The sequence below is a fragment of the Strongylocentrotus purpuratus genome, unplaced genomic scaffold, assembly GCF_000002235.5.
Source record: "Strongylocentrotus purpuratus isolate Spur 01 unplaced genomic scaffold, Spur_5.0 spur5_scaffold_9, whole genome shotgun sequence".
NCBI classification, from domain to species: Eukaryota; Metazoa; Echinodermata; class Echinoidea; order Camarodonta; family Strongylocentrotidae; genus Strongylocentrotus; species Strongylocentrotus purpuratus.
The window spans coordinates 9,008,323-9,031,473 of NW_022145615.1; the positions used below are offsets into that span (position 1 = coordinate 9,008,323).

Sequence of the window (23,151 nt, forward strand, 5' to 3'; positions counted from 1 at the left end):
AAATATTTCATCTCTCAACTGTAGGTCATAATAGAGGTTTTTCTTGGAAATTTTCATAAGTAACCCCTCTGGTTAAACAACCACTTGATATTATAAGGAAGAAACAAACATAAATGTACATTATTAAATTATTACAAAAACAACAAGAAACAAAACCACAATTAGAATGAAAATTCTTTGTGAAGGTCACTTGAAAGTTAAACAGAACCAACTTATTGTATCTCTACACCATCACTCTGCTCATACCAAGTAAGAAAACCAACAAATGGTTTGTTGATGCTTGTCTGACATAGCAACTACTACTGTATTCCAATGCAATAGTTCATCACTGGTCTTTAACGAAATATTCGTCTAAAACTTGAACATATTTGTAAATAACTGGTCTTATGCAAATACATGTAGTAATAACAAAAGTAAAAAAATAAACTAATCATTGCACTAAATAATATAAGCAGAATAGTTCATCAGTATACCATGAAGCATTTTGAAATACATAATCTGGAATTTCCCAATAGAAAGATGTGTTTTTCTTGATCAGAAGAGATGAGAAAAGAAATATGATATTATCAAGTGCCAATCGGTCATGAGAACCTTTTGGGGCACTTGACCTATAATATAGACCAATTCAAGACTACTGGTAGTATTGAATCCAATGACCGGGTTGATAGTATATCTGCAAAACGCTTAGAACATTGTAAATATATTGAGCACTATATAAAAGCAGAATATTATTGTTATTATATAGCAACATGGCACAGGCCCCTAGCCTTGTTCACGTTTACAATTGATCCACATCAATCACAACTTCATATCAATGGCAACTCTGTACTAAAGAGACAGGAGTTTGTAAGCTTACGACTGATTAGAGGACTTGTGATCAACTGGAATCAATCGCAACTCTCAATATGATACGGTTCTGGTCTTAGTACCAAAAGCTTCCGTGTTCAAATCAAGTCCATGTACAGATGCTCTTGGAAATTCAATACATTTTAATTTAGTGATCTGTATGATACGACTTCTGAGTTGTAAATTTACATTTCTGGTTGTTTTGCAATTGATATACACGTATATATACCTCTTTCTATTCTTATTGGCAATAACTCTTCTGTGGATCAAACAGGGAAGCCGGGAACTGACAGTTGACTTCTGGAAAACGTGCAGCGCACACATCATCTGGTAGTGCCGTATTAGGGTGTTAACTGTGTGTTAAAGACCCTATCCAATGAAAATAAAACTTTATAATGGAAAGCTGAATGACTGTAGAATACAAATACAAAGGAATACACAAATGTATTACCTTTCAGAATTGCACAAAAAGCAAATTTAAACCTAATCTTCCATACCCTTCAAAACTACAGGTCAACAGGGGTCAAATTTGAGGCAGTTACGGTGATGACATATTATGTGGACCGGATCAGATCGATGAGTTGATGAGCAGTGCGTAGTTAATTCAAAGTCATTTTGAATATGCGTACTCCACACAAGATGATGACATCAAGTAGATACGGGTAGCTAGTTTTTAGGTCGACAACCTCCGATTTTTAGAAGCTTTAGATTTAGAGTTTACAGAGAGCTGTTACTCCTCTGACAGACAAAATTGCAATTAATTGACATTGCAATCCATGGCTATGTGATTTCTGTCGGTACATATTCATCTTTCATTTTGGACAGCGTCTTTATGTTAATACCCTCCTAGCTCCAAAACAGATGACATACTCCCAAGCAATGTGTCAGTCCAGAGCCCTGTTTCACAAAACTTGTTATCAATCAAAAGTTACAATAACTGTTATAAGCTGACGAAATCGTGGCATTTGATTGGCTGAGAGCAAATTTGTCATAGACATTTACCATTTGTTGTTGATAATAAGTTTTATGAAGCAGGGCCTAGGTTTGAAGCTATGGTGAATAGAGAGTTAAACCCATCTACCACTGAATTAGAATATTCCTATTAGAAAAATACAGGAACCAACTATTCCTGTAGGCCATGGATAATGGTTAAAACAAATTCCTTATGTTTCATATCAACATCATATTCATAAACCACCATCAAAATATACATAAATATTAGTATAATATACTCAAGCAATAAGCTGCTGTTTCATACCCTTTTAAACCATATACCATACATACACAACAGACTAAATGCATTATTGCACAAACAAGAACAAGAAAAATATATCAATAAATATAAATAAAATGTTATATGAAGTTAATGAAAGATTGCTTCTAAACCAAAGAGCTGGAGTCGATTGCAGTTTGGAAATTACACTATTCCTCAATTTGAAAATTGTTACTTTGGGTGCAATTTGGTATTAAGGAAATAAAATTGTATATGGATTAAGAAAACAGATTTTGCTTCTTTGTGTACCTCATATATTACCCCTTAAAACATGTACCACATCGTACCGATACGACACTGAAGAATGGAAATATACACATGTAAAAGAAGATACCAACATTTAGCACCAATATATTGAGTTCTTGTTGCTACAGAGGTGTGAAAATATTATGAATGAAATAAATATAAAAGCCTGGAGCAAAATCCAGGGATAGTCAGGTCTGAGTATTTACTGTGTCACACCGGTGGAAAGGGCATGATCATATATATGATTCCCCCTCCCCCCAAAAAAAAAAATGGATTAAAGTGATTCATACAATCCAAATGATACATGTACATAATACTAAATAAAAACATGACAAATATAAAAAGTGAAAAACTATAAATTATACATCTGTATATAAACAAAAGAATGTGTAATGCACATGCTTGGAGGACACTATTAAGCACAAAATATGAAATTTGATCAAAAACATTGTAAAAAATGGTTGCAGTTGTCAACAAAAAATGGAAGAATATTATATACTTGGTCAAGAACACGCTAACATTATCATGTGAGAAATTCAGAAGAGATTTATAGAATGCATTATTTGACATGAAGACACATTACTGTTTGATCAAACATTTAAAGACCATCATGAAGAGTGGCTCAAAAGAAGAAGAAAAAAAATGAGAAAAAGAAGAAGAAAAAAATGAGAAAAAGGAAATGATAGCTTTAACTTGCATCAAGCAATTGTTCTGGAACTGTGTAAGATATCTAAAGTGTCAGGATGCGCCAATGTCATCAATACACTCGGAGCAACATGCACTACATGTATGTTTTTTTAAAGTGTGTGTTTAAATATTTTTTAGGAAAAACAGGATGATAAAGCAATAAATGTACAGTTAGGCCCGAAAGTTGACATACTTCCGGAAGAAAATCATTTTACTCAGTTTTCACAACTGCACTCATTCCTACTCAGGAGTCACTTATATAAATGACTTGATTAGTGATGTATATCCTAAATACACTAAACACAGATCAAACTTATCTATCTTCTTGAAGTGAAAAGTTGGCAGGAACGAATGAAAACGGGATAATGTATTGCGCTTTTCTACCAGGTGTATGTTACCTTTTGGGCATAACTTTGCGTGTATATAGATTGCAGTATCATAATATGAACAAAGTCATGTATGTGTACACTGTGTAACACATTATCTGACGCTTGATGAAAATATGACCTAAACTTTGGTTTGACTACCTACGTAATTCAGAGGATGCAAGGACATTCATCCAAGCAAGAACTCCATCGTCTATTATACACCCAGGTAAAGAGAGTCAAACTGTTGATAAATACCTCTAATAAAGCAGTTACAAGCTAAGTCACCGATATTCTGCATGTAGAAAACATTTTGATATTCAAACGAGGATGTGTGATGAAAATAATTTTCAGTTATTAAAACTTTGTCTCGTAAGAAATAAATAACGAGCACGCCGGGCACCCCTGTAAACACATTCTATGAAAATCCTTAGATATTTTAACTCTTTGTCCGCTTCGGTTGAAGAATGGGACAAACAAGTATCACACATACATGTACAATGGCCAATGGGTATGTGACATATACTCAAAACAATCAGCATGTCTACGGTACCCGACTGTGGAAAATAAAGAGTTTATCAGGATATGGGGCAGAAATACTTGACAAAAACATTGTCATTGGATATATCCCTGTAATGCTGAATTTATCCCTGAAGAAGAATTACCATGAATTAAACAGATATATATTAAAACATTCACCTGTTTCTGTATATGTAGATTATAGTATAGCAGATATATGTATACCTTTTTGACATCTCTTTCTTTCAATAAATAGAATGCACTAGTGCATATTACACAATGACTACACCGACAAGCGGCATGAAAGACAAAGTTTATATACGAGCAACTTCCTTAGGCAGAGTTGCAACAGGAGTATATGCGAATTGAAGAGTAGTTTTATATAAAACAAGATAACGATACTGGATAAGAAGTGCATTGAGAATACCTGTTAAATGGCAGAATCTACGTGTATATTATGGGTGAGCATACCAGAAATATTTTCTGTTAAAATGCATGTTTATTTATAATAGCTATCAATTATAGTAATAGTATATTTCAAAGGGTTGTTGACAACATTGCTTAGTCTTCCATTAAAACAAAAATTCCTCCCTCTCATTCCATACAAAAAAGAACTTATGAAAATCATGTATATATCAAGTATAAGATCAAAGAGTCCCCTAACAATACTCATTCAGATTCTAAAGCAGCTATTGTTGATCTGTACCCAACGTTCCTGCTTCAACAGACAAAATAGGCACCATATATGCTATGAGTTGTAATGATAAATTACTGTTTCGTTTCAACTACATATTGAATATTTGTACTCTGGTGTATGTTTGGAAGAAAAAAATGTCAATGTTTGAAACAAATTCCTAAAACACTGAGAGGAAAAAAAGAATACTTATAATTGTAGATATACAAACAAATATTTCCATTAGTTCTATTCGCTTGGCAAGGTTTACTACTTTATGCTTAACATGACACCTGATATGCATGTACTGTATCATTATTATAGCAAGAGAAATGAGATGTGGTTTTTAACATTTACTTATGGTCAGTAGCAGTAATAGTCACATCATGTACGTACATGCATGGATGAGTTCCCATAGTTAGTCTTTAGTCACAACACAAGTAATGCAAGGATTCATATAAAAATGGCTGCGACAATCTCAAGGAAATGGGCGAGTATAAAAAGGATGGAGAGGGATGCCGCCACGGTAACAGATATCAGCCGTCTCATCTGGAAGCCACTGTGCCACTGGAGTGATTGGAGCCTGACCCTGACTGTCTTCCTTCTTCCAAGGCCCTCGGGTCAGGAACAAACTTATAGAGGGGTGAACCCTGCATCAGCACCCTCAACACATCCTCGCGCCCCAAGTCTTTGACTTTGTTCAAGAGCACCCCAACAGAGTTCGTCTCTTCCTTCCCCCACTCTTGGAGCAGGCGCTCCGTCGGGGAGTCTGACTCGTCAGGACCACACCTCCTGTTGAGGGTGTCCAACATGGGAATCTTCTCTGTGAGTCCCAGCCCTACGGCTAGCAGACACCAGTCCTTACCCATAGGGTCCGGGGGATCTAACAACATGCTGATCTGTCGTCTCGTCAACGACGGGATCTCCGAGAGGTGCAGGTCGACACCCGCAATGAGATTGGATTCCACTGACTCCGATCCAAAACAGAAAATGTCAACAAAATCCTCCTCCTGGTTGGAAATGGGGTTCTCGACTGTTCTTTCAGTCCTGAGTTGAAGTCTGAGCAAGGAGCAAGCATTGTACACCATGATGGTCTTCTCATGGGAAGACAGCTGGATTGGCGACAGCACCTCCATATTAAGCGGTAACCCTGGATACGAATCCACAAGAACGTGTTTGACAAGGTGGACAAGGTCTTCTAGGAAGATGAAGCATCCTTGTCTGGTGTCGTTATAGCCTCGGACCTTGATCTCGATGGCACATTCATCGTTCGTCATGGAAATTAACCCCTCAATGCTTCCGCTAGAGCACTTGGCTCCGTTCCTCCACATCACAAGCTCATTGTCTGTTGTGTCTTCCATGTCCTGCTGGAAGTTCCGCCTCAGTGACATCTGTATCCTGGAGAACAACCCCGAAGGCAAGGTGCTTCCGCAATCGCTCAACTGCATCCGGACCCCACCGTACACCCGGAAGTTTCCGTTCTCGTCCTCCTTCTCCCAGATGCCCTCTGGGGCGGGACAGCGCATGACCGCAGGGATCTCACACACAGTTCCGTGAACACAGATGTCCATCGCCTCCATGAGTTGGGAGATGTCCATGGCATCGGTGTCTGGGAAGAGAGATTGGATGTAGTGGATGCTGTATTGGCCTTCAGGTTGCTCTGTGGCATCGTGGCTCAGGAGTCTGCCAATGATTCCTGAACACAACCAGGTGGGTTCTATAACAATCACCTCCTGAAGGAGTTCACTGCCGAAACACTGAACCTGAAAAAGATGAAGAAACAAAATAACATTACCATGTCATACACACAGAACAACTTCATAATGTACTTGTGCTTCACGTGTTCAAACTTTTGCATAAATGCTTGTTTCATCGTTTAATTGGTCTTGCAACATATTCCATGAAAATAACTTCACATTACAGCTTAGCTCATTCTGAAAGGATGTAGCAATTTTTAGTCTCAACAAAATGTTCAGCACTCATATACCTGGGCAGTATTAGCCATCCATAAATTGCAATGGGGTGAAGAAACCCACAATAACTACTACTACAGATGGGGTAAGACCTCTCCTTTTTTATGAAGTTGTCTCCCTTCATCCGTGAGGAGTGCCTGAACCGCTCGACAGTTAACTCTTATCGTGCCATAATGAATACAGCCCAGAGCCACAGGGCTAATCCCCATTGTGCCAAGCCACAAATCCCCCCAGTACCTTGATTTACCTTGATGTTGGGCTTCAAGTATAATTACTTATATTGTGGTTGTATCTATAATAACTGCTATTACGAATGCGAGCAAACATGCATAAAGCAGCCAATCGATAGCTCGCTCGCGTGTACAAAGCACTATAACGGTAGCGTGCATGCTGCCTTATAGCAGGATATAATTTAATACCAACATGGGTAACTGCCTCCCACCAACTACCACCATCACCACTATTACTACTAATGGGGTAACACCACACTCACTTTCTCTCCCATTAGATGTAGTTGTCCCCCTACATCCCTCAGGTGTTCCTGTCCTTCTAAGTGGTTAATACTGGCGACATCCCCTGAACACAAATGCATGTACACCACCACTACTAATAAGGACAGACCACACCAACTACCAAAGGGGCACAGCCCCGCCGTCTTATCTCTCTCGTTAGATAAAGTTGACTCCCTACATACCTGAAGTACATGTACCGATATGCCTGACCCAAAGGGGGTTGATACAAACATGAATGCCCCTGTGACACCTCAACAACCACAACAAACAATACCTCCACCACCACCCCTACGAATGAGATCCAGCCATGTCTGCTTACCTCTCCCATCAGATGAAGTTGTCTGCCTACTTCCCTGAGGTGAGCCTGACCCGCGAGGGGGTTAATACTGGCGTGAATGCCTTCCGAGAACTGTTGCCATGTCAACACAGGGAAATTTACAAATGTTCTCCTCCAGGCTGGCAGTGCTGATGCGACCGCTTCGCAGAGGACAGACACTGGTGCTTCAACCTGACAAAGTATATAATAGAAGATAGATTAACACTTTTGTTGCTTTATTTGCCTATCTGTTCAGTCACCTGTTTGCTAGAAATTTCTATAACTTCTCATAAAGGAGAGTCTTCTGGAGAGGGATGTTACACTTTAACTGTCAGTAAACTGTACTGTTTATCATAGTTTCATATGGTTTATGAAATCAGCATATGGATTTACAAAAATGAAAGATATAGGAAAAACACCTGTCTAGAACGAGACCTGAACACTATGACATCAAACTGGTATTGAACAGAGGACCTCCGATTACAAGACCACTGCTCTACCACTGAGCCATTATGCCTCTACAGACTTAAAGCCACACTGCGCTACTTGTAGCTACTTGCTCCCTCTATATAGAAGACAATGCCTAAGCGGTGCCCGTTGGTCCCCCATGATCCTCTTTTTCTTATGTTAATTGAGAGCTGATTTGATGAGATAACCACCTGTCAGTGACCATACTGGGTGGCCTAATCCCTCCCGGCCAAACTTATACAGACAGGCTTTAACAATCTCACCTTGAGTATGGAGTTTCTCAAGCTTGAGATGTGAGTCCTGAGCATCTTGACGTCTTTGGACTGAGCGCTGTTGGCGTCCATCACAAAGAGGACGTCACAGATGTCGAAGAGCCTGCCAAACAGCCTCTTGGTCTGGTAGAGTACGATGTTCCCTTCCCCACTGATCAGCTCACCCGTGGGCTGTTTCGGGCACTGGGTGTGGTCAGCGTGCGTGGCCACTAGCGCTATCTTAGGCTGCTGACGATACTTGCCACAGTAGCCTATGGAAAAGTAGGATTGTATCAGATTTTATTGGAACAGTCAACTAATCTGTGAAGTTAATCACCTGTCATTATTCCACAACATTTCACCTTCCCAATGAGATCAAACATTTGTACTCATGTTAATTCAGCATATGTTGCCATTAACCCTTGGCTGCTGACGATTCTTGCCACATTACCCTGCGAAAAGAAGATTATTTCAAATCTTTTTGGAACCGGCGAACAATTAATCACTTGTCATATTACATAAACGTAAATATACATGTACATGTTTATGTGTTACACTTTTGCAAAAAGAACCAAAATACATGTACATTTGGAACTAGCACCAAAATATATGAAACTAATAAAGTCCCAATAATTTTGGAAAGCATCTACATGTAATACTAGCGTGTAATGATCAATTCCTGTGCATAAATTGCTCTGGTACAGAATCTTATTAATGGATTCTGAGGACAAATAGTAAAAAGTTCAGAAGAATCCTTACCAACTGGTTCAGTTGCTGGAAGCTGCGACCTAAGGAAGTTCATCCAGTACGTGACCTGGGCGAGCTGCTCCTCAAACATATCATCCAGGCTGAAGACTACGAGGTGAATAGCGCCCTCATCGGACAGGAAGTGAGGGTAGGCAGTGTGGTAGGTATCTTCACCCGAGAACTCCAGGAAAGTAAAATCCCCAGCACCTACATTGGAAAGAAAAAAATGTGTTAAGTTTGTTTCTTACCCTCGATTCACCTCAATTTCTGCCATTACATGTATGTTTATAAACATTTAAAGAATAACTGATTTGATGAGATTGTGTATATGTCATTTACAAAACTGTCTAATCATTAGAGAAGAATTGAAATTGTAGAGGAATATGCTGCTAAAATCAGGCTACATATACATGAATACTGGGTAAAGTTGTCATCAATTCTTAAATCAAAAACAAAGACTGAGATAAATCTGTCTAAATCATTTAGGCATCAATATCTGCGCGTAAACAAACCAACGTACACGTACATTATAAATACATAATTTAAGATCTGAAATAAATAAATGGTGTATCGGCTTTGCTGTCATAATATATACTTAAAATCTATAAATCTACTACAAACCTGGAATGGTTCCATGTGTGAACTCGATCCCTCTCGTGACCTCCGAATCCACATCGAAACTGGAAGACGTCGATGAAAGCTGCTTTCGCTTCAGGCTCTCCATGAAGAACCGTCCCCCGTCCATCTTCTTCCCATTCCCGAACATGGGGGTGAGGGGGCTCCGCGGACTCCTGGGGGAGCGGGGCGAGCTCCGCCCGTTGCTGCTGCTACCGATGAGGCTGATGTTGGATCGGGAGCGTCGGAAGAGGCCGCGGAAGTAACCGCACTTGAGGGAGTCGATGAGGGCGGTCTTGCCGACGCCCGACTGACCCAGAACCTTGATGCGGATGCGGTGGAGAGGTCCGGAGGTGCTGTTGAGCTGGTTGATGAAGAGGTCTTTGCTCTTATCCTGAAAATAAAGGAGAAACTTTCTCATTTAATGATTGTTACTAAGCATGTCTACAAACATGCACCGACTACATGTACATACATGTATTGATTGTATCAATGATCGGGGGGGGGGGGGGTGTTTCACAAAAATCCTAAGTTGAACTTATCTCTAAGTTGGACTTAACAATTATGGAAAGCCGTTAGCATCCTTGAAAATATTTTATAAAGTTATTTTAAAGGGCATAAAATGTTGAATCAAAAAATTTATATTTTCTATTATCATGGGAGATTTCATGTTCTTGATGTGGAATTTATGAAAAGTCTAAATTTCTAGATATTTTGTTTTTGATTATATTTCATTATAAGGCTAAAAATGGCTCTCCATAAAATTAAAGTCCAACTTAGAGTTAAGTTTGAGTTAGAAACTTTGTGAAACACCCCCTGGACCGTTAATTTTGCAATTTCTTTGACCATCAGACCTTGTGCTGATCTGTTCTTTCTTATATGTCTGCACTCTTGATGCATAGTCTGTGCAACTTTCCTAAAGCTATGTGTTTGACTCAGGAAGTTGGTGTACTAGACATTAGACTAGACTAGACTAGATATTAGACTAGACTAGACTAGATAGTATATTTCTGGAAATCTGCTCCTCTGGATGACTGGATCATTAGCATGTACATTTGCACTTTGAATACAAAGTCATGCATATAATCATTATTTGCTTCCTATTATATTTTAATATTATAATATTTTGTTTAATCCTCAACAACAAATTTTATTATCATACTTTGATTTAGTTTTGAGAATTTTTGTGTGTGTAACCCAATAATGTTTAATCAGGATTTTGATCAGGGTTTTATCAGGATTCTCTAAAAAGCAGTCATGCTGACTGGCCAACTATGAGATTTCACTGTGTTTTTCAATACGCAATAAATCAAACCTGCAGGTAAAGGACACACTTAAAATCCTGCTAAATTATTGAGTTGAATATCTTCAAGCATGTGTGCTGCTGAAATGATTAATAATAACAACAACAACAACACCACTAGGAAGAAGTAGAGAAAGATGAAGAAGGAGAGGAGGAGGAGGAGGAAGAGGAGAAGAAGAAAGCAAATTTGTGTTATTGGTCTGGCCTTACCCCTTCTACTTGTGTGAGAACATCAGCTACATCTTCATGACCTTCTAGACTGGCTAGCTGTGATGCAGTCAGTCCATCCTATAGAAAAAAATAAACCAATACAAGGTAGATATGAGAGGGAGCAAAAAGTTGACTTTACCTACATTTAAGAAAAGAAGACCTTCGTTGGATAGCTATTAAATTGATCTATTTCTTTTCACAGCATCAACGTGACTTGCTTCCGACGTTACTTGTGTTTTTGTATCATTGTTTTCATAATTTCTCCGCCTAAAGAAATGATAATCATAGTAAAAATAATTTATCTGGTATCCATGTGACTCACATCAAACTTTACTCTTGTTTTTGTATCACTGTCATCTTGATTTCTTTACCAAATAAAATAATAATAATAGCAAGAATACTTCATCTAAAAGCTTTCACTTGAGCTCACCTGGTTCCTTTGGTGAATTAGAGCACCCGCCAGACAGAGGTACCTTACGACCTCTATGTGACCTCCTCGTGCTGCCATGTGAAGTGCTGAGTTCTTATGCTGTGGAATGCAACACAGATAAAAATTACATATACTGCAATTACAATGTTATACACAAGAGAGGATTGGTACTACAAAAATCACAGAATAGCAACGAATACAGACACACAGTACTAAAGATTTTCGTTGAGCACTCTGTTTATTCTTGCAATTTACTTGGATGAGTTAAAAACGAAAATCTTTAGCAAGTCTGTATTAATTGCTATTCTGATGTTGTAATGGTAGAACTCATAAAATAATGATAAGCAACACGATCCATGAAGCTGTCTTTGATAAATTATAAGTTCTTTGACGATAATTAGAAGAAGTATGAATGTTGGTAGTCATGGTAGTGGTAGTAGTATTTAGATGAAGTAGTTGATGTTATGAAATATTTACAATTATGGTAGAAATTGAATGAATAGTTAGGATATTAAGTTGGTCACACAACACAAAGCTGAAATGAAAATATCAACATTTTAATTATGAGATTGATTATAATTCAAAGTGTAAAGCAATGAGGTTTAATACTCTGTCTTTTGATGGATCAAAATAACTGGATTTATAAAATTATGACAAACATCCACGTGTGTATTCCACTCAACATTTGCCCCATAACTCCCATCAATATCATCTTCACCTTGTCATCATCCTTCATCATTATAACCATCATTACTACCACCATAACCATTATCATCATCACCACTACCACTACATCATCCCATCATCCTAAACATCATCATCATCACCTTTATCGTCATCATCATCATCCTAAACATCATCATCATCATCATCATCATAATTATCATCATCATTATCATGTTTATCAAAATATTCCTCCTCCTTCTCCTTCTCCACCTCCTCCTTGAAATCATCATTACTTTGATTGCCATCATCATCACTATCATCCTCACAGTTATTAAAATCTTCCTCGTCCTCCTCCTCATTTTTTTCATCACTTTCATCATCACAGTTATTAAAATCTTCCTCCTCCTCCTCCTCATCTTTTTCATCACTAGTTTGATCATCATCATCATCACTATCATCATCATCATGTTTATCAAAATCTTCCTCCTCCTCCTCCTCCTCATCTTTTTCATCACTAGTTTGATCATCATCATCATCACTATCATCATCATCATGTTTATCAAAATCTTCCTCCTCCTCCTCCTCCTCATCTTTTTCATCACTAGTTTGATCATCATCATCATCACTATCATCATCATCATGTTTATCAAAATCTTCCTCCTCCTCCTCCTCCTCATCTTTTTCATCACTAGTTTGATCATCATCATCATCACTATCATCATCATCATGTTTATCAAAATCTTCCTCCTCCTCCTCCTCCTCATCTTTTTCATCACTAGTTTGATCATCATCACTATCATCATCATCATGTTTATCACTATCATCCTCCTCCTCCCCCTCCTTCTCTTCATCATCAGCATCATCCTAAACATCATCATCATCATCATCATCATCATCATCATCATCATCGTCATCATCATCATCATCATCATCATCGTCATCATCATCATCATCATCATCATCATCATCATCATCATCATCGTCATCATCATCATCATCAAAATCTTCCTCCTCCTCCTCCTCGATAAGATAAGAAGAGCAAACCTTGTAATTCTTACCCTGTTTAGGATGTCTCTCTTTGCACCCACAGCATGCAGCATTTCCACCAAGTCTAAAGCCCCTTCTTTACATGCAACATTTAATGGTGTATCACCAAGCTAAAATCACAAAAATAAAGAGTTAGCAAATTTAAAGCGTTAAGCTCAAACTGTTAGCAACATACATCATAATCAGTAGAGCTTTCACAAAACCCAAAAACGTCTCAATTCTTTTTATTCCGAGAACAATCAAATTTAACCTGAATGTCTGTTAGTTACAGAAGCCTGGTATTAATTGCATAATACAAATTAGAAATGGTTAGTAACAAAAAAGGTTCCAAAACACACAACAACAAAAAAACGGCTTTAAAAAAGTCACAATGATAATGATACATCTAATATTTAAACCAAGATGAAATATGGAAGAACTCAAGCCTTCAAATTCTTTTATTGTTAAAATTGTCAAAGTCTACCCTCATAATCAAGTACAATGCATGACTTAATGGAATGAAATGAATTAGAACACATTGGTCTGAAATGAAACGGTCATGAACACACCAAACTGGAAATCTGAAATAACTTAGCCCACAAGAGGGCAGTATGCAAAGATATCAAAGAATGAATGATGAGTGCTGACCGTCCTTTTCTAAGATGTCATTAAAAATCAAAATTGTTTAAAAAAAGAGAAAACAGATACATCACATCTGTCAGGTTCCCACTACATCCTTTTACCTTGTTGTGAAGATTCACGATCTAAAAGCAACATTTAGGAACTATAGCTTTGAGTCCTATCTGAGTGACTTGGTAATAGAACCTAATACCTTACCATGAAGCACCAGCTCGTCAACTTGATTTAAGCTGGGACCTCCCAGTAATTATGTCACTACTGCTTAACCACAAAGCCCTTTCAAAGAGTTCCAAATATGACTGCTTACTCATGATGACTTTGAGAATATTCTTCAACAAAATACACATACTTCAAAGTGGATTAAAAAGGAGAGGCAAATGCATTAAAGGTAAAGACCAGTTTTGGAAACACCCCCCTCTCAAAAAAAATGAAATGGAAGCTCTTATTACCAATTATGTGAAAGAATATGTTTTGACTAATACGTGATGATACAAATTTTACCAGGACACTGCCTACTAATTAATATACAGTGTGTATTTGGTAAATTATTATATCTATTTGGACCTGATAGATATCGCGCACATGTCGCGTAGTCGAATATACATTTTTCCGTGTACAGTGCTTGTAACTTTACCAAGACTGGGCCAAATTTCTTATCATTTTGATGATTCCAGAACCTTGCAGTACACACTAATATATATATATATATATATATATATATGCTAGATAATAAAGCTTTTCTGATCGATTCCACAACGTTTCTTTCACAATGCAGTGGCATGACCATAACTGGTCTTTATCTTTAATGTCAAACCCGTCATGTTCCCCACCACATCCCTTTCTTTACCTTATCTTGCAGATTGACATCACAGTTGGAGTCTACGAGGTACTTGACGATGTCATAGTGCTGCCTCCTGACGGCGTGATGGAGAGGGGTGATGCCGTGCTTGTCGATGGTGTTCAGAAGGGCGCCCGCTTCCACCAAGATCTTGACAATGTCCAGATGTCCCCTGGCTGCGGCGCAGAGCAAGGTCGTTTCACCATCCTGGAGGTGGACAAGGACGCAATGTTAATTTGTGTATTGAGATGTAAAACCAAGATATGCCATATGCATGTAGTACAAGGAAACTTGAATATCTACATGCATGATTAAAGCCCACTGCACGCTTCATGATCGTTCTGCGGAACTTGCAATTGTATTAGATAGGAAATTTAAAAAAACATCATATTCCTGATTGAGCTTCTTAATCATGATTAGAATACTAACAAACAGAGTTTTGGTGCATTGAACTCTTCTAGTCAACAATGAAAGCTGAATCGGCTTCAGGTCATAGACAATCGCACTACTGGGGGCGTTTCACAAAGAATAAGATACGACTTTAAGCTGGAATTAACTACGGCAGGCCTTACATGCCACTGTTTTTTTTCACCATTGGTCTCTCGATTATGATCTTAAGATAATATTTTGTCCTCCAATAATGAATTATCAACAAATGTAAATTTTGTTGAATTGTGACCACAATTTTTACAGCCCTTGAGAGACTAATGCCAGTTAGTGGTGAGAGAAAACAGTGGGATGAACAGCCTGCCATAGTTAAGTCCAACTTAAAGTCGATCTTAGTCTTTGTGAAACATATCACTACGATTCTGAGCCAATTAAACTTTCCCTCAATCTTAACAAAAACAAAGTAACATAAATCCAATTGTGACCCTGTCGCTGACCCTGTATCTTTGGTAAAAATCCTGAAACAATGAACATCTCTGCAAACACGCTCCTATTCATACCTTATTCTTCAGATCCAACGTTGCGCCCGCCTTGCACAGTGTCTGGACGATACTGGTGTAGCCGTGCCAGGCCGCTATGTGGAGGGGCGTTTCCCCGTCCTCATCCGCTAGATTCGAGTTGACGGCCTGGTCACACAGATACTGCACTGCTTCCACCTGCCCATACCGACCCGCAACGTGCAGGGGCGTCTCGCCAGTCTGAAATGTTTAACAGTAATGAAACAATTTTGTATAGATGATAACAAAATAACTAAATGTGGCTATAACATGCAGGGGTATTTTTTTGTTTTGTTCATTACTGCCTCTTTTTAGTACAGTAAAGTAACATTTCCTAAAGAGGGTAATTTATTTATGTTATCTAGAGTTGTTCCTATATTTTCCAGTTGTCTTTTTAAGCATTCTATTGGTTACGATTGTCTCAGTTTTGCCCATTGGATGCAGAAGACAACTTTAAAGGTAATTGAGAGGATTGATTTGGAAAGAATTAATGCATGAGAAAAAATACACTCAGTATTAACACTGATCTATGAAACATACAGTGTACCTGGATATTCACCTTGAAAGTGTGTTGGTTTTTCCATTTTTTTTCATACCTTTAGAGTGCTAATTTATGTAGTAATTATATTTTTTAAATGACATCCAATTTATGATTACACAGGATGCTTGCCTTATATCGTGAAAGATGTGATTCCAAAGTAAATGTACACAGTTACACATCGAGGGTTTAGCGACACAGAGACGTAACTCCATATTTTGCCAAAATGAGTATTTGATGTGAAAAATGTAGGCTTTCCAGGAAAAACAAAGACTTAACTCCACCCAACACCTCATTGAGGTCAATGGCTAGTGAAACATAGACATAGCCCAAGGGCTCAGTGACACATAAACCCCTTTTTTTCCTTCAAAATGGCCAAAATGGAGTTACGTCTTTGTGTCACTGACCCCTCGACATGTACGTGTATATTCCTGACATTAGATTAGTAACTCTATTCTGGCCTCACCTTGTTTTGTGCATCTAGAGGACATCTTTGGTCTTTGAGGAAGCTCATAGCAGCAATCTGGCCCTGCCTAGCCGCCCAGTATACCCCGTTATCGCCATGCTGTAAAAGGAAATAAAAGGGGACAAAAGTTGCTTGTTAATAAAGGAAGATGGTACTGAGGTATTGAATGTTTTGCCCCCTGAATGGCAGTTAGGAAATTATCAGGAAATCAATATTGTCATCATCTTTTAAGAAGCTAAAATTTACTGCAATAAATAATGGATGCTAAGCAGATGCACAGCTAGTATGCACACATGTACTTCATTGCTGCTTCTTGTAAAGGCCATCATTAAGGATTCAAAAACATTAAAAGGATATAACTTTACTGGAGCCTTAGTTTCAGATGCTTAGGAGTATCTACATCTCCATGTATTATCTAATTTCATATGATTACATTCTCTTTTCCTCTCTCTCCCCCTCTCTCTCTTACATCTGATATCTCAATCATCAACTCCCTATACCCCATCATTCCTTACTGACTTCCTCTCTCTCTCTCTTATTCTTTCGGCTGCAATCTATATTGCTCATCAGCTCTCTACCTCAATCCGTCTCTTCCTCCCTCTGTCTGTCTATCTGTCTGTCTGTCTGTCTCTCCCTGACTCCACCACCCTCTCTCTCTCTCTCTCTCATCATTCTACTGTACGTCTCCCCATTCTCACTCTTTCCCTCTCACTCACTCTCCATCTCTCTTCTTTTATATCTCTCTCAATCTTTCTATAGCTCTCTCTATCTCTCTCTACTTCTCTATCTCTCTACATCTCCATCTCTTTCCATCTCTCTCACTCTTTCACTCTCACTCACTCTCCGTCTCTCGCAATTATCTCTCTATAGTTATCTCTCTCCCTCTCTTTCGCATATCTCTCTGCATCTGCATCTCTTTCTATCTCTATATCCATTATCCACCTCTCCCCCCCCCCTTTATCTCCATGTCTATCAACTTATCTACCTTTCTCTGTCTATACACCTCTCTCTCCCTCTCTATCTCACTCGATCCCTCTGTCTCTCCCTCTTTCTTCCCCTCTCTTTCTCCACCATCCTTCATCCAGGGATTCTCAATACCATCTTCTGAGAATCCGCATCGGATGTTGGATAGGAGATGACATTTTAATGCATGTCTCCTCTTCATTAAGTCCATACCCCACTGTGCATAGAATTCATTTCACGAGTCAATGGCATTTAAAAACATCTGTTGCTGTATAATATGGATGGATCGATCTACAGGCCTCATTAAAGGTTGCTCCTTTCTCAAATATGTCTGCTATTCCTTTTATCAATGCTTGTAGTACACTGAAAAGGATAGTTAATGTTCACCCATAGATTCCCTACATCTTACAGTCTCAATTAGCACCCCTCCCCCCCCCCCAAAAAAAAGAGTTAAATATAGAAATGTACTAGTATGAAAAAAATTTAAAAACCTAATGGAAATTGAGGTTTTAAAATATGTCTACAATATCAAATAGGCCCGTTATTCAGAATCATACATATCAAAGTACAAGTTTTATTTGCCAGTATCACAAATGATAAAGCCTTTGGCATTCTCATTTCTGGACGCATCTTTTTGAGCCACTACATTTCACTATAAGCTCATGTACCTAAGGTTCAATATGAGATATAGTTTCCCTAAATCTAACACATCTTGTAAAATTCATTTTTCAGTTCTTCACACGGTATGTGACAGAGACAATGTGCAATCATGGATACTACTGACAGTATCCACGGTTTAACTCTGGCAATACTATATGAAGACATGCATGTACCACAAGTTTTTATATGTGATTTCATTTAACCCATTGCCAACTGAATGTTCTCATTCCCATAGACTTAACACAGAGACCAACAGGTTCCTGCAGAAAATGGGTTAATATGCTTCTCAAATCAAGGAATATAGGACACACCCAAGTAAGTGATATTCACCCTTTTCAACTCAAGTCAAATAATAAAACTTTCCCAATATACCCAAGGAAACTTATACAAACCTATGACACATAGTAAGGACCCTTGGAGAGGAAATATCAAGTGTTGGGTGTTTGTGAAGTGTGATACCCTTTACCATGACTCTAATTAAATCAAAGCTCTTGTGAAGATTGCTTATGAAACACTTTAAAGGTCCTTCATACAAGCATAGCCCAGGGTTTCACTTCCCTCTCAAACTTTCAGGAATTTTAAGGCTATGGTCTTAACATCAAATACATGTTATTATTTGGTCTTAATATTTTTTAGATGTACAGAAAACATTTTCTTGAAATACATAAACTACATGTGGACTAAAACTGTGTACTGGTAATACTTTTCAATTTAAAATAAAAATGAAGAATCAGAGCCTTAAACCGCTTTTACTTCTTTTTTCTCATCCATTTCCTGAATCTAATAGCATTTAAGAAAGTATGATATATATTTCATCTAAATCATCTCCTAATATAGTGTGAAAATCCCTCCACTGAGAGTTGATAATCAATTTTGTCTTTTCCCCATCACAGTTAATGAGTCCTCAAAACGAACTGTCAGTGAAGAATCTTTCTTCCCCCCCCCCCCTCCCCCCGAGTCCTAAAATGTACACCTCTCTCTACTTTGAGGTTTACCGGAGCATGCACAATTCCTCTCCATCATTTACTGCAAATTCCTTCAGAGGATACAATCTCAAGCTAGACTTGACAGTTTTGAATCTATTTGTTTTCAAGTTGGTTTACCCCATTTCAAACCAAACTCAAATCTACAGTCAAGTATTCAATTGACTGAAATTAAAATATACCTGATATCTCAATTTCAATTTATAAGAAAATACATTAAATAAAAAAAATGATCCGACATTATTAATTTCTTTGACAGTACTGTCAAACCTTGTTCAGACAGTCTGTTAAATCCACAAACAGCACAGTTTCAAAATTACTATTTTTTTACTGGTTTAAATGCCACAAACACTTGTGTTTTTCTCATTGTTGTGCTAGCAAAGAAAATTGCAGAGTAGAATTATAGATCATATAGATCACATACTAGCACTAGCAAGTATATATGTATCTTTCCATCTAGAGCTTGAATGCATATATGCAGCAAAGCATTATGAGATGGGCTTTTTTTAACCACATGTAATGAGGAAAATTCCTGGCCGACAATATTCGAAGAGAAAGTGTCAATTTTATACATTTGCTGGAGGTAATGCTATACAGCTGAACAGCTTTAGATTTAGAAGGAGCAGAGCTTTCTGGAAAACACATGCTGCGCTCGCATGGAGCAAAGTGCTACAACCCATTGCCTTCAGGATTTGCATGAGTCGTAGTGTGGAACCATGCAGAGAAAGCATGCAGACTATGTCTTAATTGACCCAAACCAGTCTACGGCAGGAACTTAAGTTGGATTCAAACATTATGGAGAGCCATTTGTAGCCTTCAAATAAAATATTTTCAAAAGCAAAAATTCAAGTACTTTAGACTTTTCATAAATTCCACGTCAAGAACATGAAATCTCCTTGATAATAGAAAATATGAATGATTTGAATCAACATTTTGTGAGTTTTATAATTAAAATAACTTTTACAAAATATTTTCAAAGATGCTAACGGCTTTCCATGATTGTCCAACTTAGCATCTTTGTGAAACACCCCCCTGCAGTTACAGATGAAGATGTACTCTTGTGAGATACTAACAGCTTGAAAAGACAATGTACTACATTGCCGTTCAATGAAACCTTTAAGCCTTTCATGATCGACAACCACTTACAAGATTTCTTTTGAGGTTAATAGACATGAATCTTTGACTACTTCTTCCAGTTCCGGCCAATTTACCTTGTCCGATTAAACTATTTCTTCAGGGTCGATAGATAGACAATGTAAATGACGCTACCTTTAGAGCAACCTCCATCTTCAGTCATCTAGGCATGTCTCCACTCCTTCCTACATGATGCATCTTTTTAGCTTTAAGTCACAATCTAATTAGCATCTAAATGGAAACGACTTGAAGGAGATATACAGCTTTGAGCTAGCCTCCGCACAGTTGGTTAAAGTAGGCCTTCCATTGTATAAAAATGCCTGCCTGAGCTTGCCCTGCATGGGAACACTCTTTGACTAGAGTTTCCTAGCTAATGTCTTACGTCACATATGGATTGTCGAGCGAGTCTGAGTCTGAGGTTGCGGTGGCGACAGTGATTGCAATTTATTGCCTGGTTGGTTTTATGCAAAACCACAATCAGTAATTCTCACTTAGAACTATCAATTCAATCAAGATTCTTTGAATATTAATTTTCAAACCACAATTCTTGTGATTTTTCACTTAGAATACAGTCAACTGTAAAAGTTGTGTAAAGGTTATATGTACATCTTCTTCTATTCATGTTATTGTCATTCAACATCACAAAGAGCAGAAAGCAATTTGCTACAAGTGGCTTGTCTAATTAAGTCTGGTGTTGGTTCATCCTGGCAGTCCCTCTATAAGCCCAAGCTAAGACAAATGGTGTCAGGACTGGGATTTTGCAGTGATTTTCTATGTACTTACTGACTAAAAGACAAGTACCTTCATGAATCTTAAAATGGCAATACTATATGTCTCTTTAGGTCTGTTTAGGTATGCTTTTATTTTCTCTCTTAACTTAACAGGCTCCTCTGACTCAGTAAAGGGCCTACTGAGATGGAAAAAAAATGACAATTCTATAGGCCTCTCTCTCTTTGGTATATGCTTTTATTTTCTCTATTAACTTAACAGGCCCCTCTGACTCTGTAAAGGGCCTTCTGAGATGGAAATATAGTCCTGTTACATCGGCTGTCATTCCAAATTGTTATTTGTTTCTAAGTGTCACTGTTGGTTTCCTGCTCGATCCATCTCAATCCATGCTATAATACTCCCTGGCTTCTTCTGAAGCTCCCCCTTTCTATTCCATTCCACATGTAGGTACATTTACATATCAAATAAACATTGAACTCCTCCTTTATAGCTTGCTAGAGTTAAAGAGGGTTTTTTTTTGGGGGGGGGGGGAGGCTAGAAAATAGACTCAACTCCTTGTTCACTATAGTCCACTTATGGAACAAGCAACAGACTGTCAAAGCCAACATTTGTCACGATGTTTATGGAAATATATTTGTACTCGAAACAATTTGTTGGACTAGCGTTTTAGTCTACAACACATAAAGGATTACAAAAATTATAATTCTTGACAGAACATTTCGTCCCTATTTTCACGAAGTGACGGTAGTGAGGAAAATCGTAACGCAAAGTGAATGCGATTTTTATTCACTATCGTCACTTCATGAAAATAGGGACGATTTGAAGAAAATATAGAACATTATAGAAAGAAATTACTTTTAATATTCTTTGGATTTAATCTACAGCATCTGATAGCTTCTCTTCACACCTTCAAGCTATACCTGGCCTTTTTTAAATCAGGTAATTTTCCCCTGGTAATTTGAAATGATTAGTCGGGTCAGGTGTGAATGTGCCTATAACAGCCAGCCAGGGCAAATTAGCCCTATTCACACAGCAAACAGTAAACTACCCCAAAATACCAGATCAGTAAAGTAAATGGCTGTGGCCTATATGCTCTTCATATTCTGTATCTGACAACACGAGATAGATGACCTTTAGGGGTCCTTTGTTGCATTCAATTACTTTTCATCTTTAGTTTCTACATTAATTTACAAATAAAGTCTATTTTGCTGCAGCCTTTTTGTTGTTGAAGTATAGTTTAACCTGCCACGTGTGAATGAGACCTACAGAAGATCACAAGGTCCGCGGTTCGAGTCCCCCCGCGGCACTAATCTCCTTTGGCAAGACATTGATCTACATTTGCCACACTCAACCCAGGTGATGTAGATGGGTACCTGGCAGGAAATAATTCCTTGAAAATGCTAGAGTGCCGTAATGGCAGCCGAGCTAAAGCCAGGGTAATAATTGGGAGCGCCAGGAGTGTCAAGTCTGACAGACATGAGCGCTACACAAGAACCCACTATTATATAAAAGTAGTGGTATTGTATCTTACCTTATCGGCCACATCAATGCTTGCTCCTTTGGCTTGGAGGTACTCGAGGATGTCAACATGACCGTAGCCTGCTGCAAGGTGGAGTGCGGTTTCTCCATGCTGCAGACAATAAACAAACGGATAGACAAGAAGATCATTAGATTGTTTAATGAAGATAGGGACATAATGATATGCAGTCAAACATGTCTACGACCGCCCAAGGGAAACAAAAAATGTGCTTGTTGTAGACAGGTGGTCACTAAAGCAGGTTTGATTGTAATAAGTGATCTCTACAGGACTTTAGCCTACAGCTGCGGGATGGAGTGTTAGCTATTTCTCCATGTTGCAGACATAAATGAAATGATGGACAAAAAAGAATTTTGAAAAGTTTTATCAATGAAGACAGAGATATTTGATGATGTTAAAGTGTTTGTAGCCTGCTGCATAATGAAGATCCGATTTCTCCATCCTTTAAGAGAAGGTTAAGTTCTGGGAAGATGTGAAAAATAACTTGTGAGCGTTATCATTTTTATTATGCAAAGGTAGAAGAAAATCAGATAAAACATGTTCCCTAAAGCATGGCAAAAATATGGCATGTAACATCGTAGATATCGGGACAGA

The 23,151-nt window shown here is 38.1% G+C and overlaps 1 protein-coding gene across 2 annotated transcripts in view; it reads right to left on the bottom strand.

Moving 5' to 3' along the window:
• Positions 1–4,594: 4,594 nt before the first annotated feature.
• Positions 4,595–23,151, bottom strand: part of LOC575268 (death-associated protein kinase 1) — a 33,988-nt gene continuing 15,431 nt past the window's right edge. Inside the window, exons 3-14 of one of the 2 annotated variants that reach the window (XM_030976763.1) lie at positions 22,552–22,650; positions 16,552–16,650; positions 15,551–15,748; positions 14,613–14,810; positions 13,159–13,257; positions 11,435–11,533; positions 11,005–11,082; positions 9,498–9,885; positions 8,889–9,083; positions 8,142–8,401; positions 7,414–7,602; positions 4,595–6,372 (exon numbers count right to left, since the gene is read on the bottom strand). In XM_030976763.1, coding sequence (XP_030832623.1) covers positions 5,155–6,372; positions 7,414–7,602; positions 8,142–8,401; positions 8,889–9,083; positions 9,498–9,885; positions 11,005–11,082; positions 11,435–11,533; positions 13,159–13,257; positions 14,613–14,810; positions 15,551–15,748; positions 16,552–16,650; positions 22,552–22,650 — 3,120 coding nt within the window. In that variant the 3' untranslated portion in view covers positions 4,595–5,154. The remainder of the gene's footprint in view (positions 6,373–7,413; positions 7,603–8,141; positions 8,402–8,888; positions 9,084–9,497; positions 9,886–11,004; positions 11,083–11,434; positions 11,534–13,158; positions 13,258–14,612; positions 14,811–15,550; positions 15,749–16,551; positions 16,651–22,551; positions 22,651–23,151) is intronic. The other variant, XM_030976764.1, reaches the window with a different exon arrangement.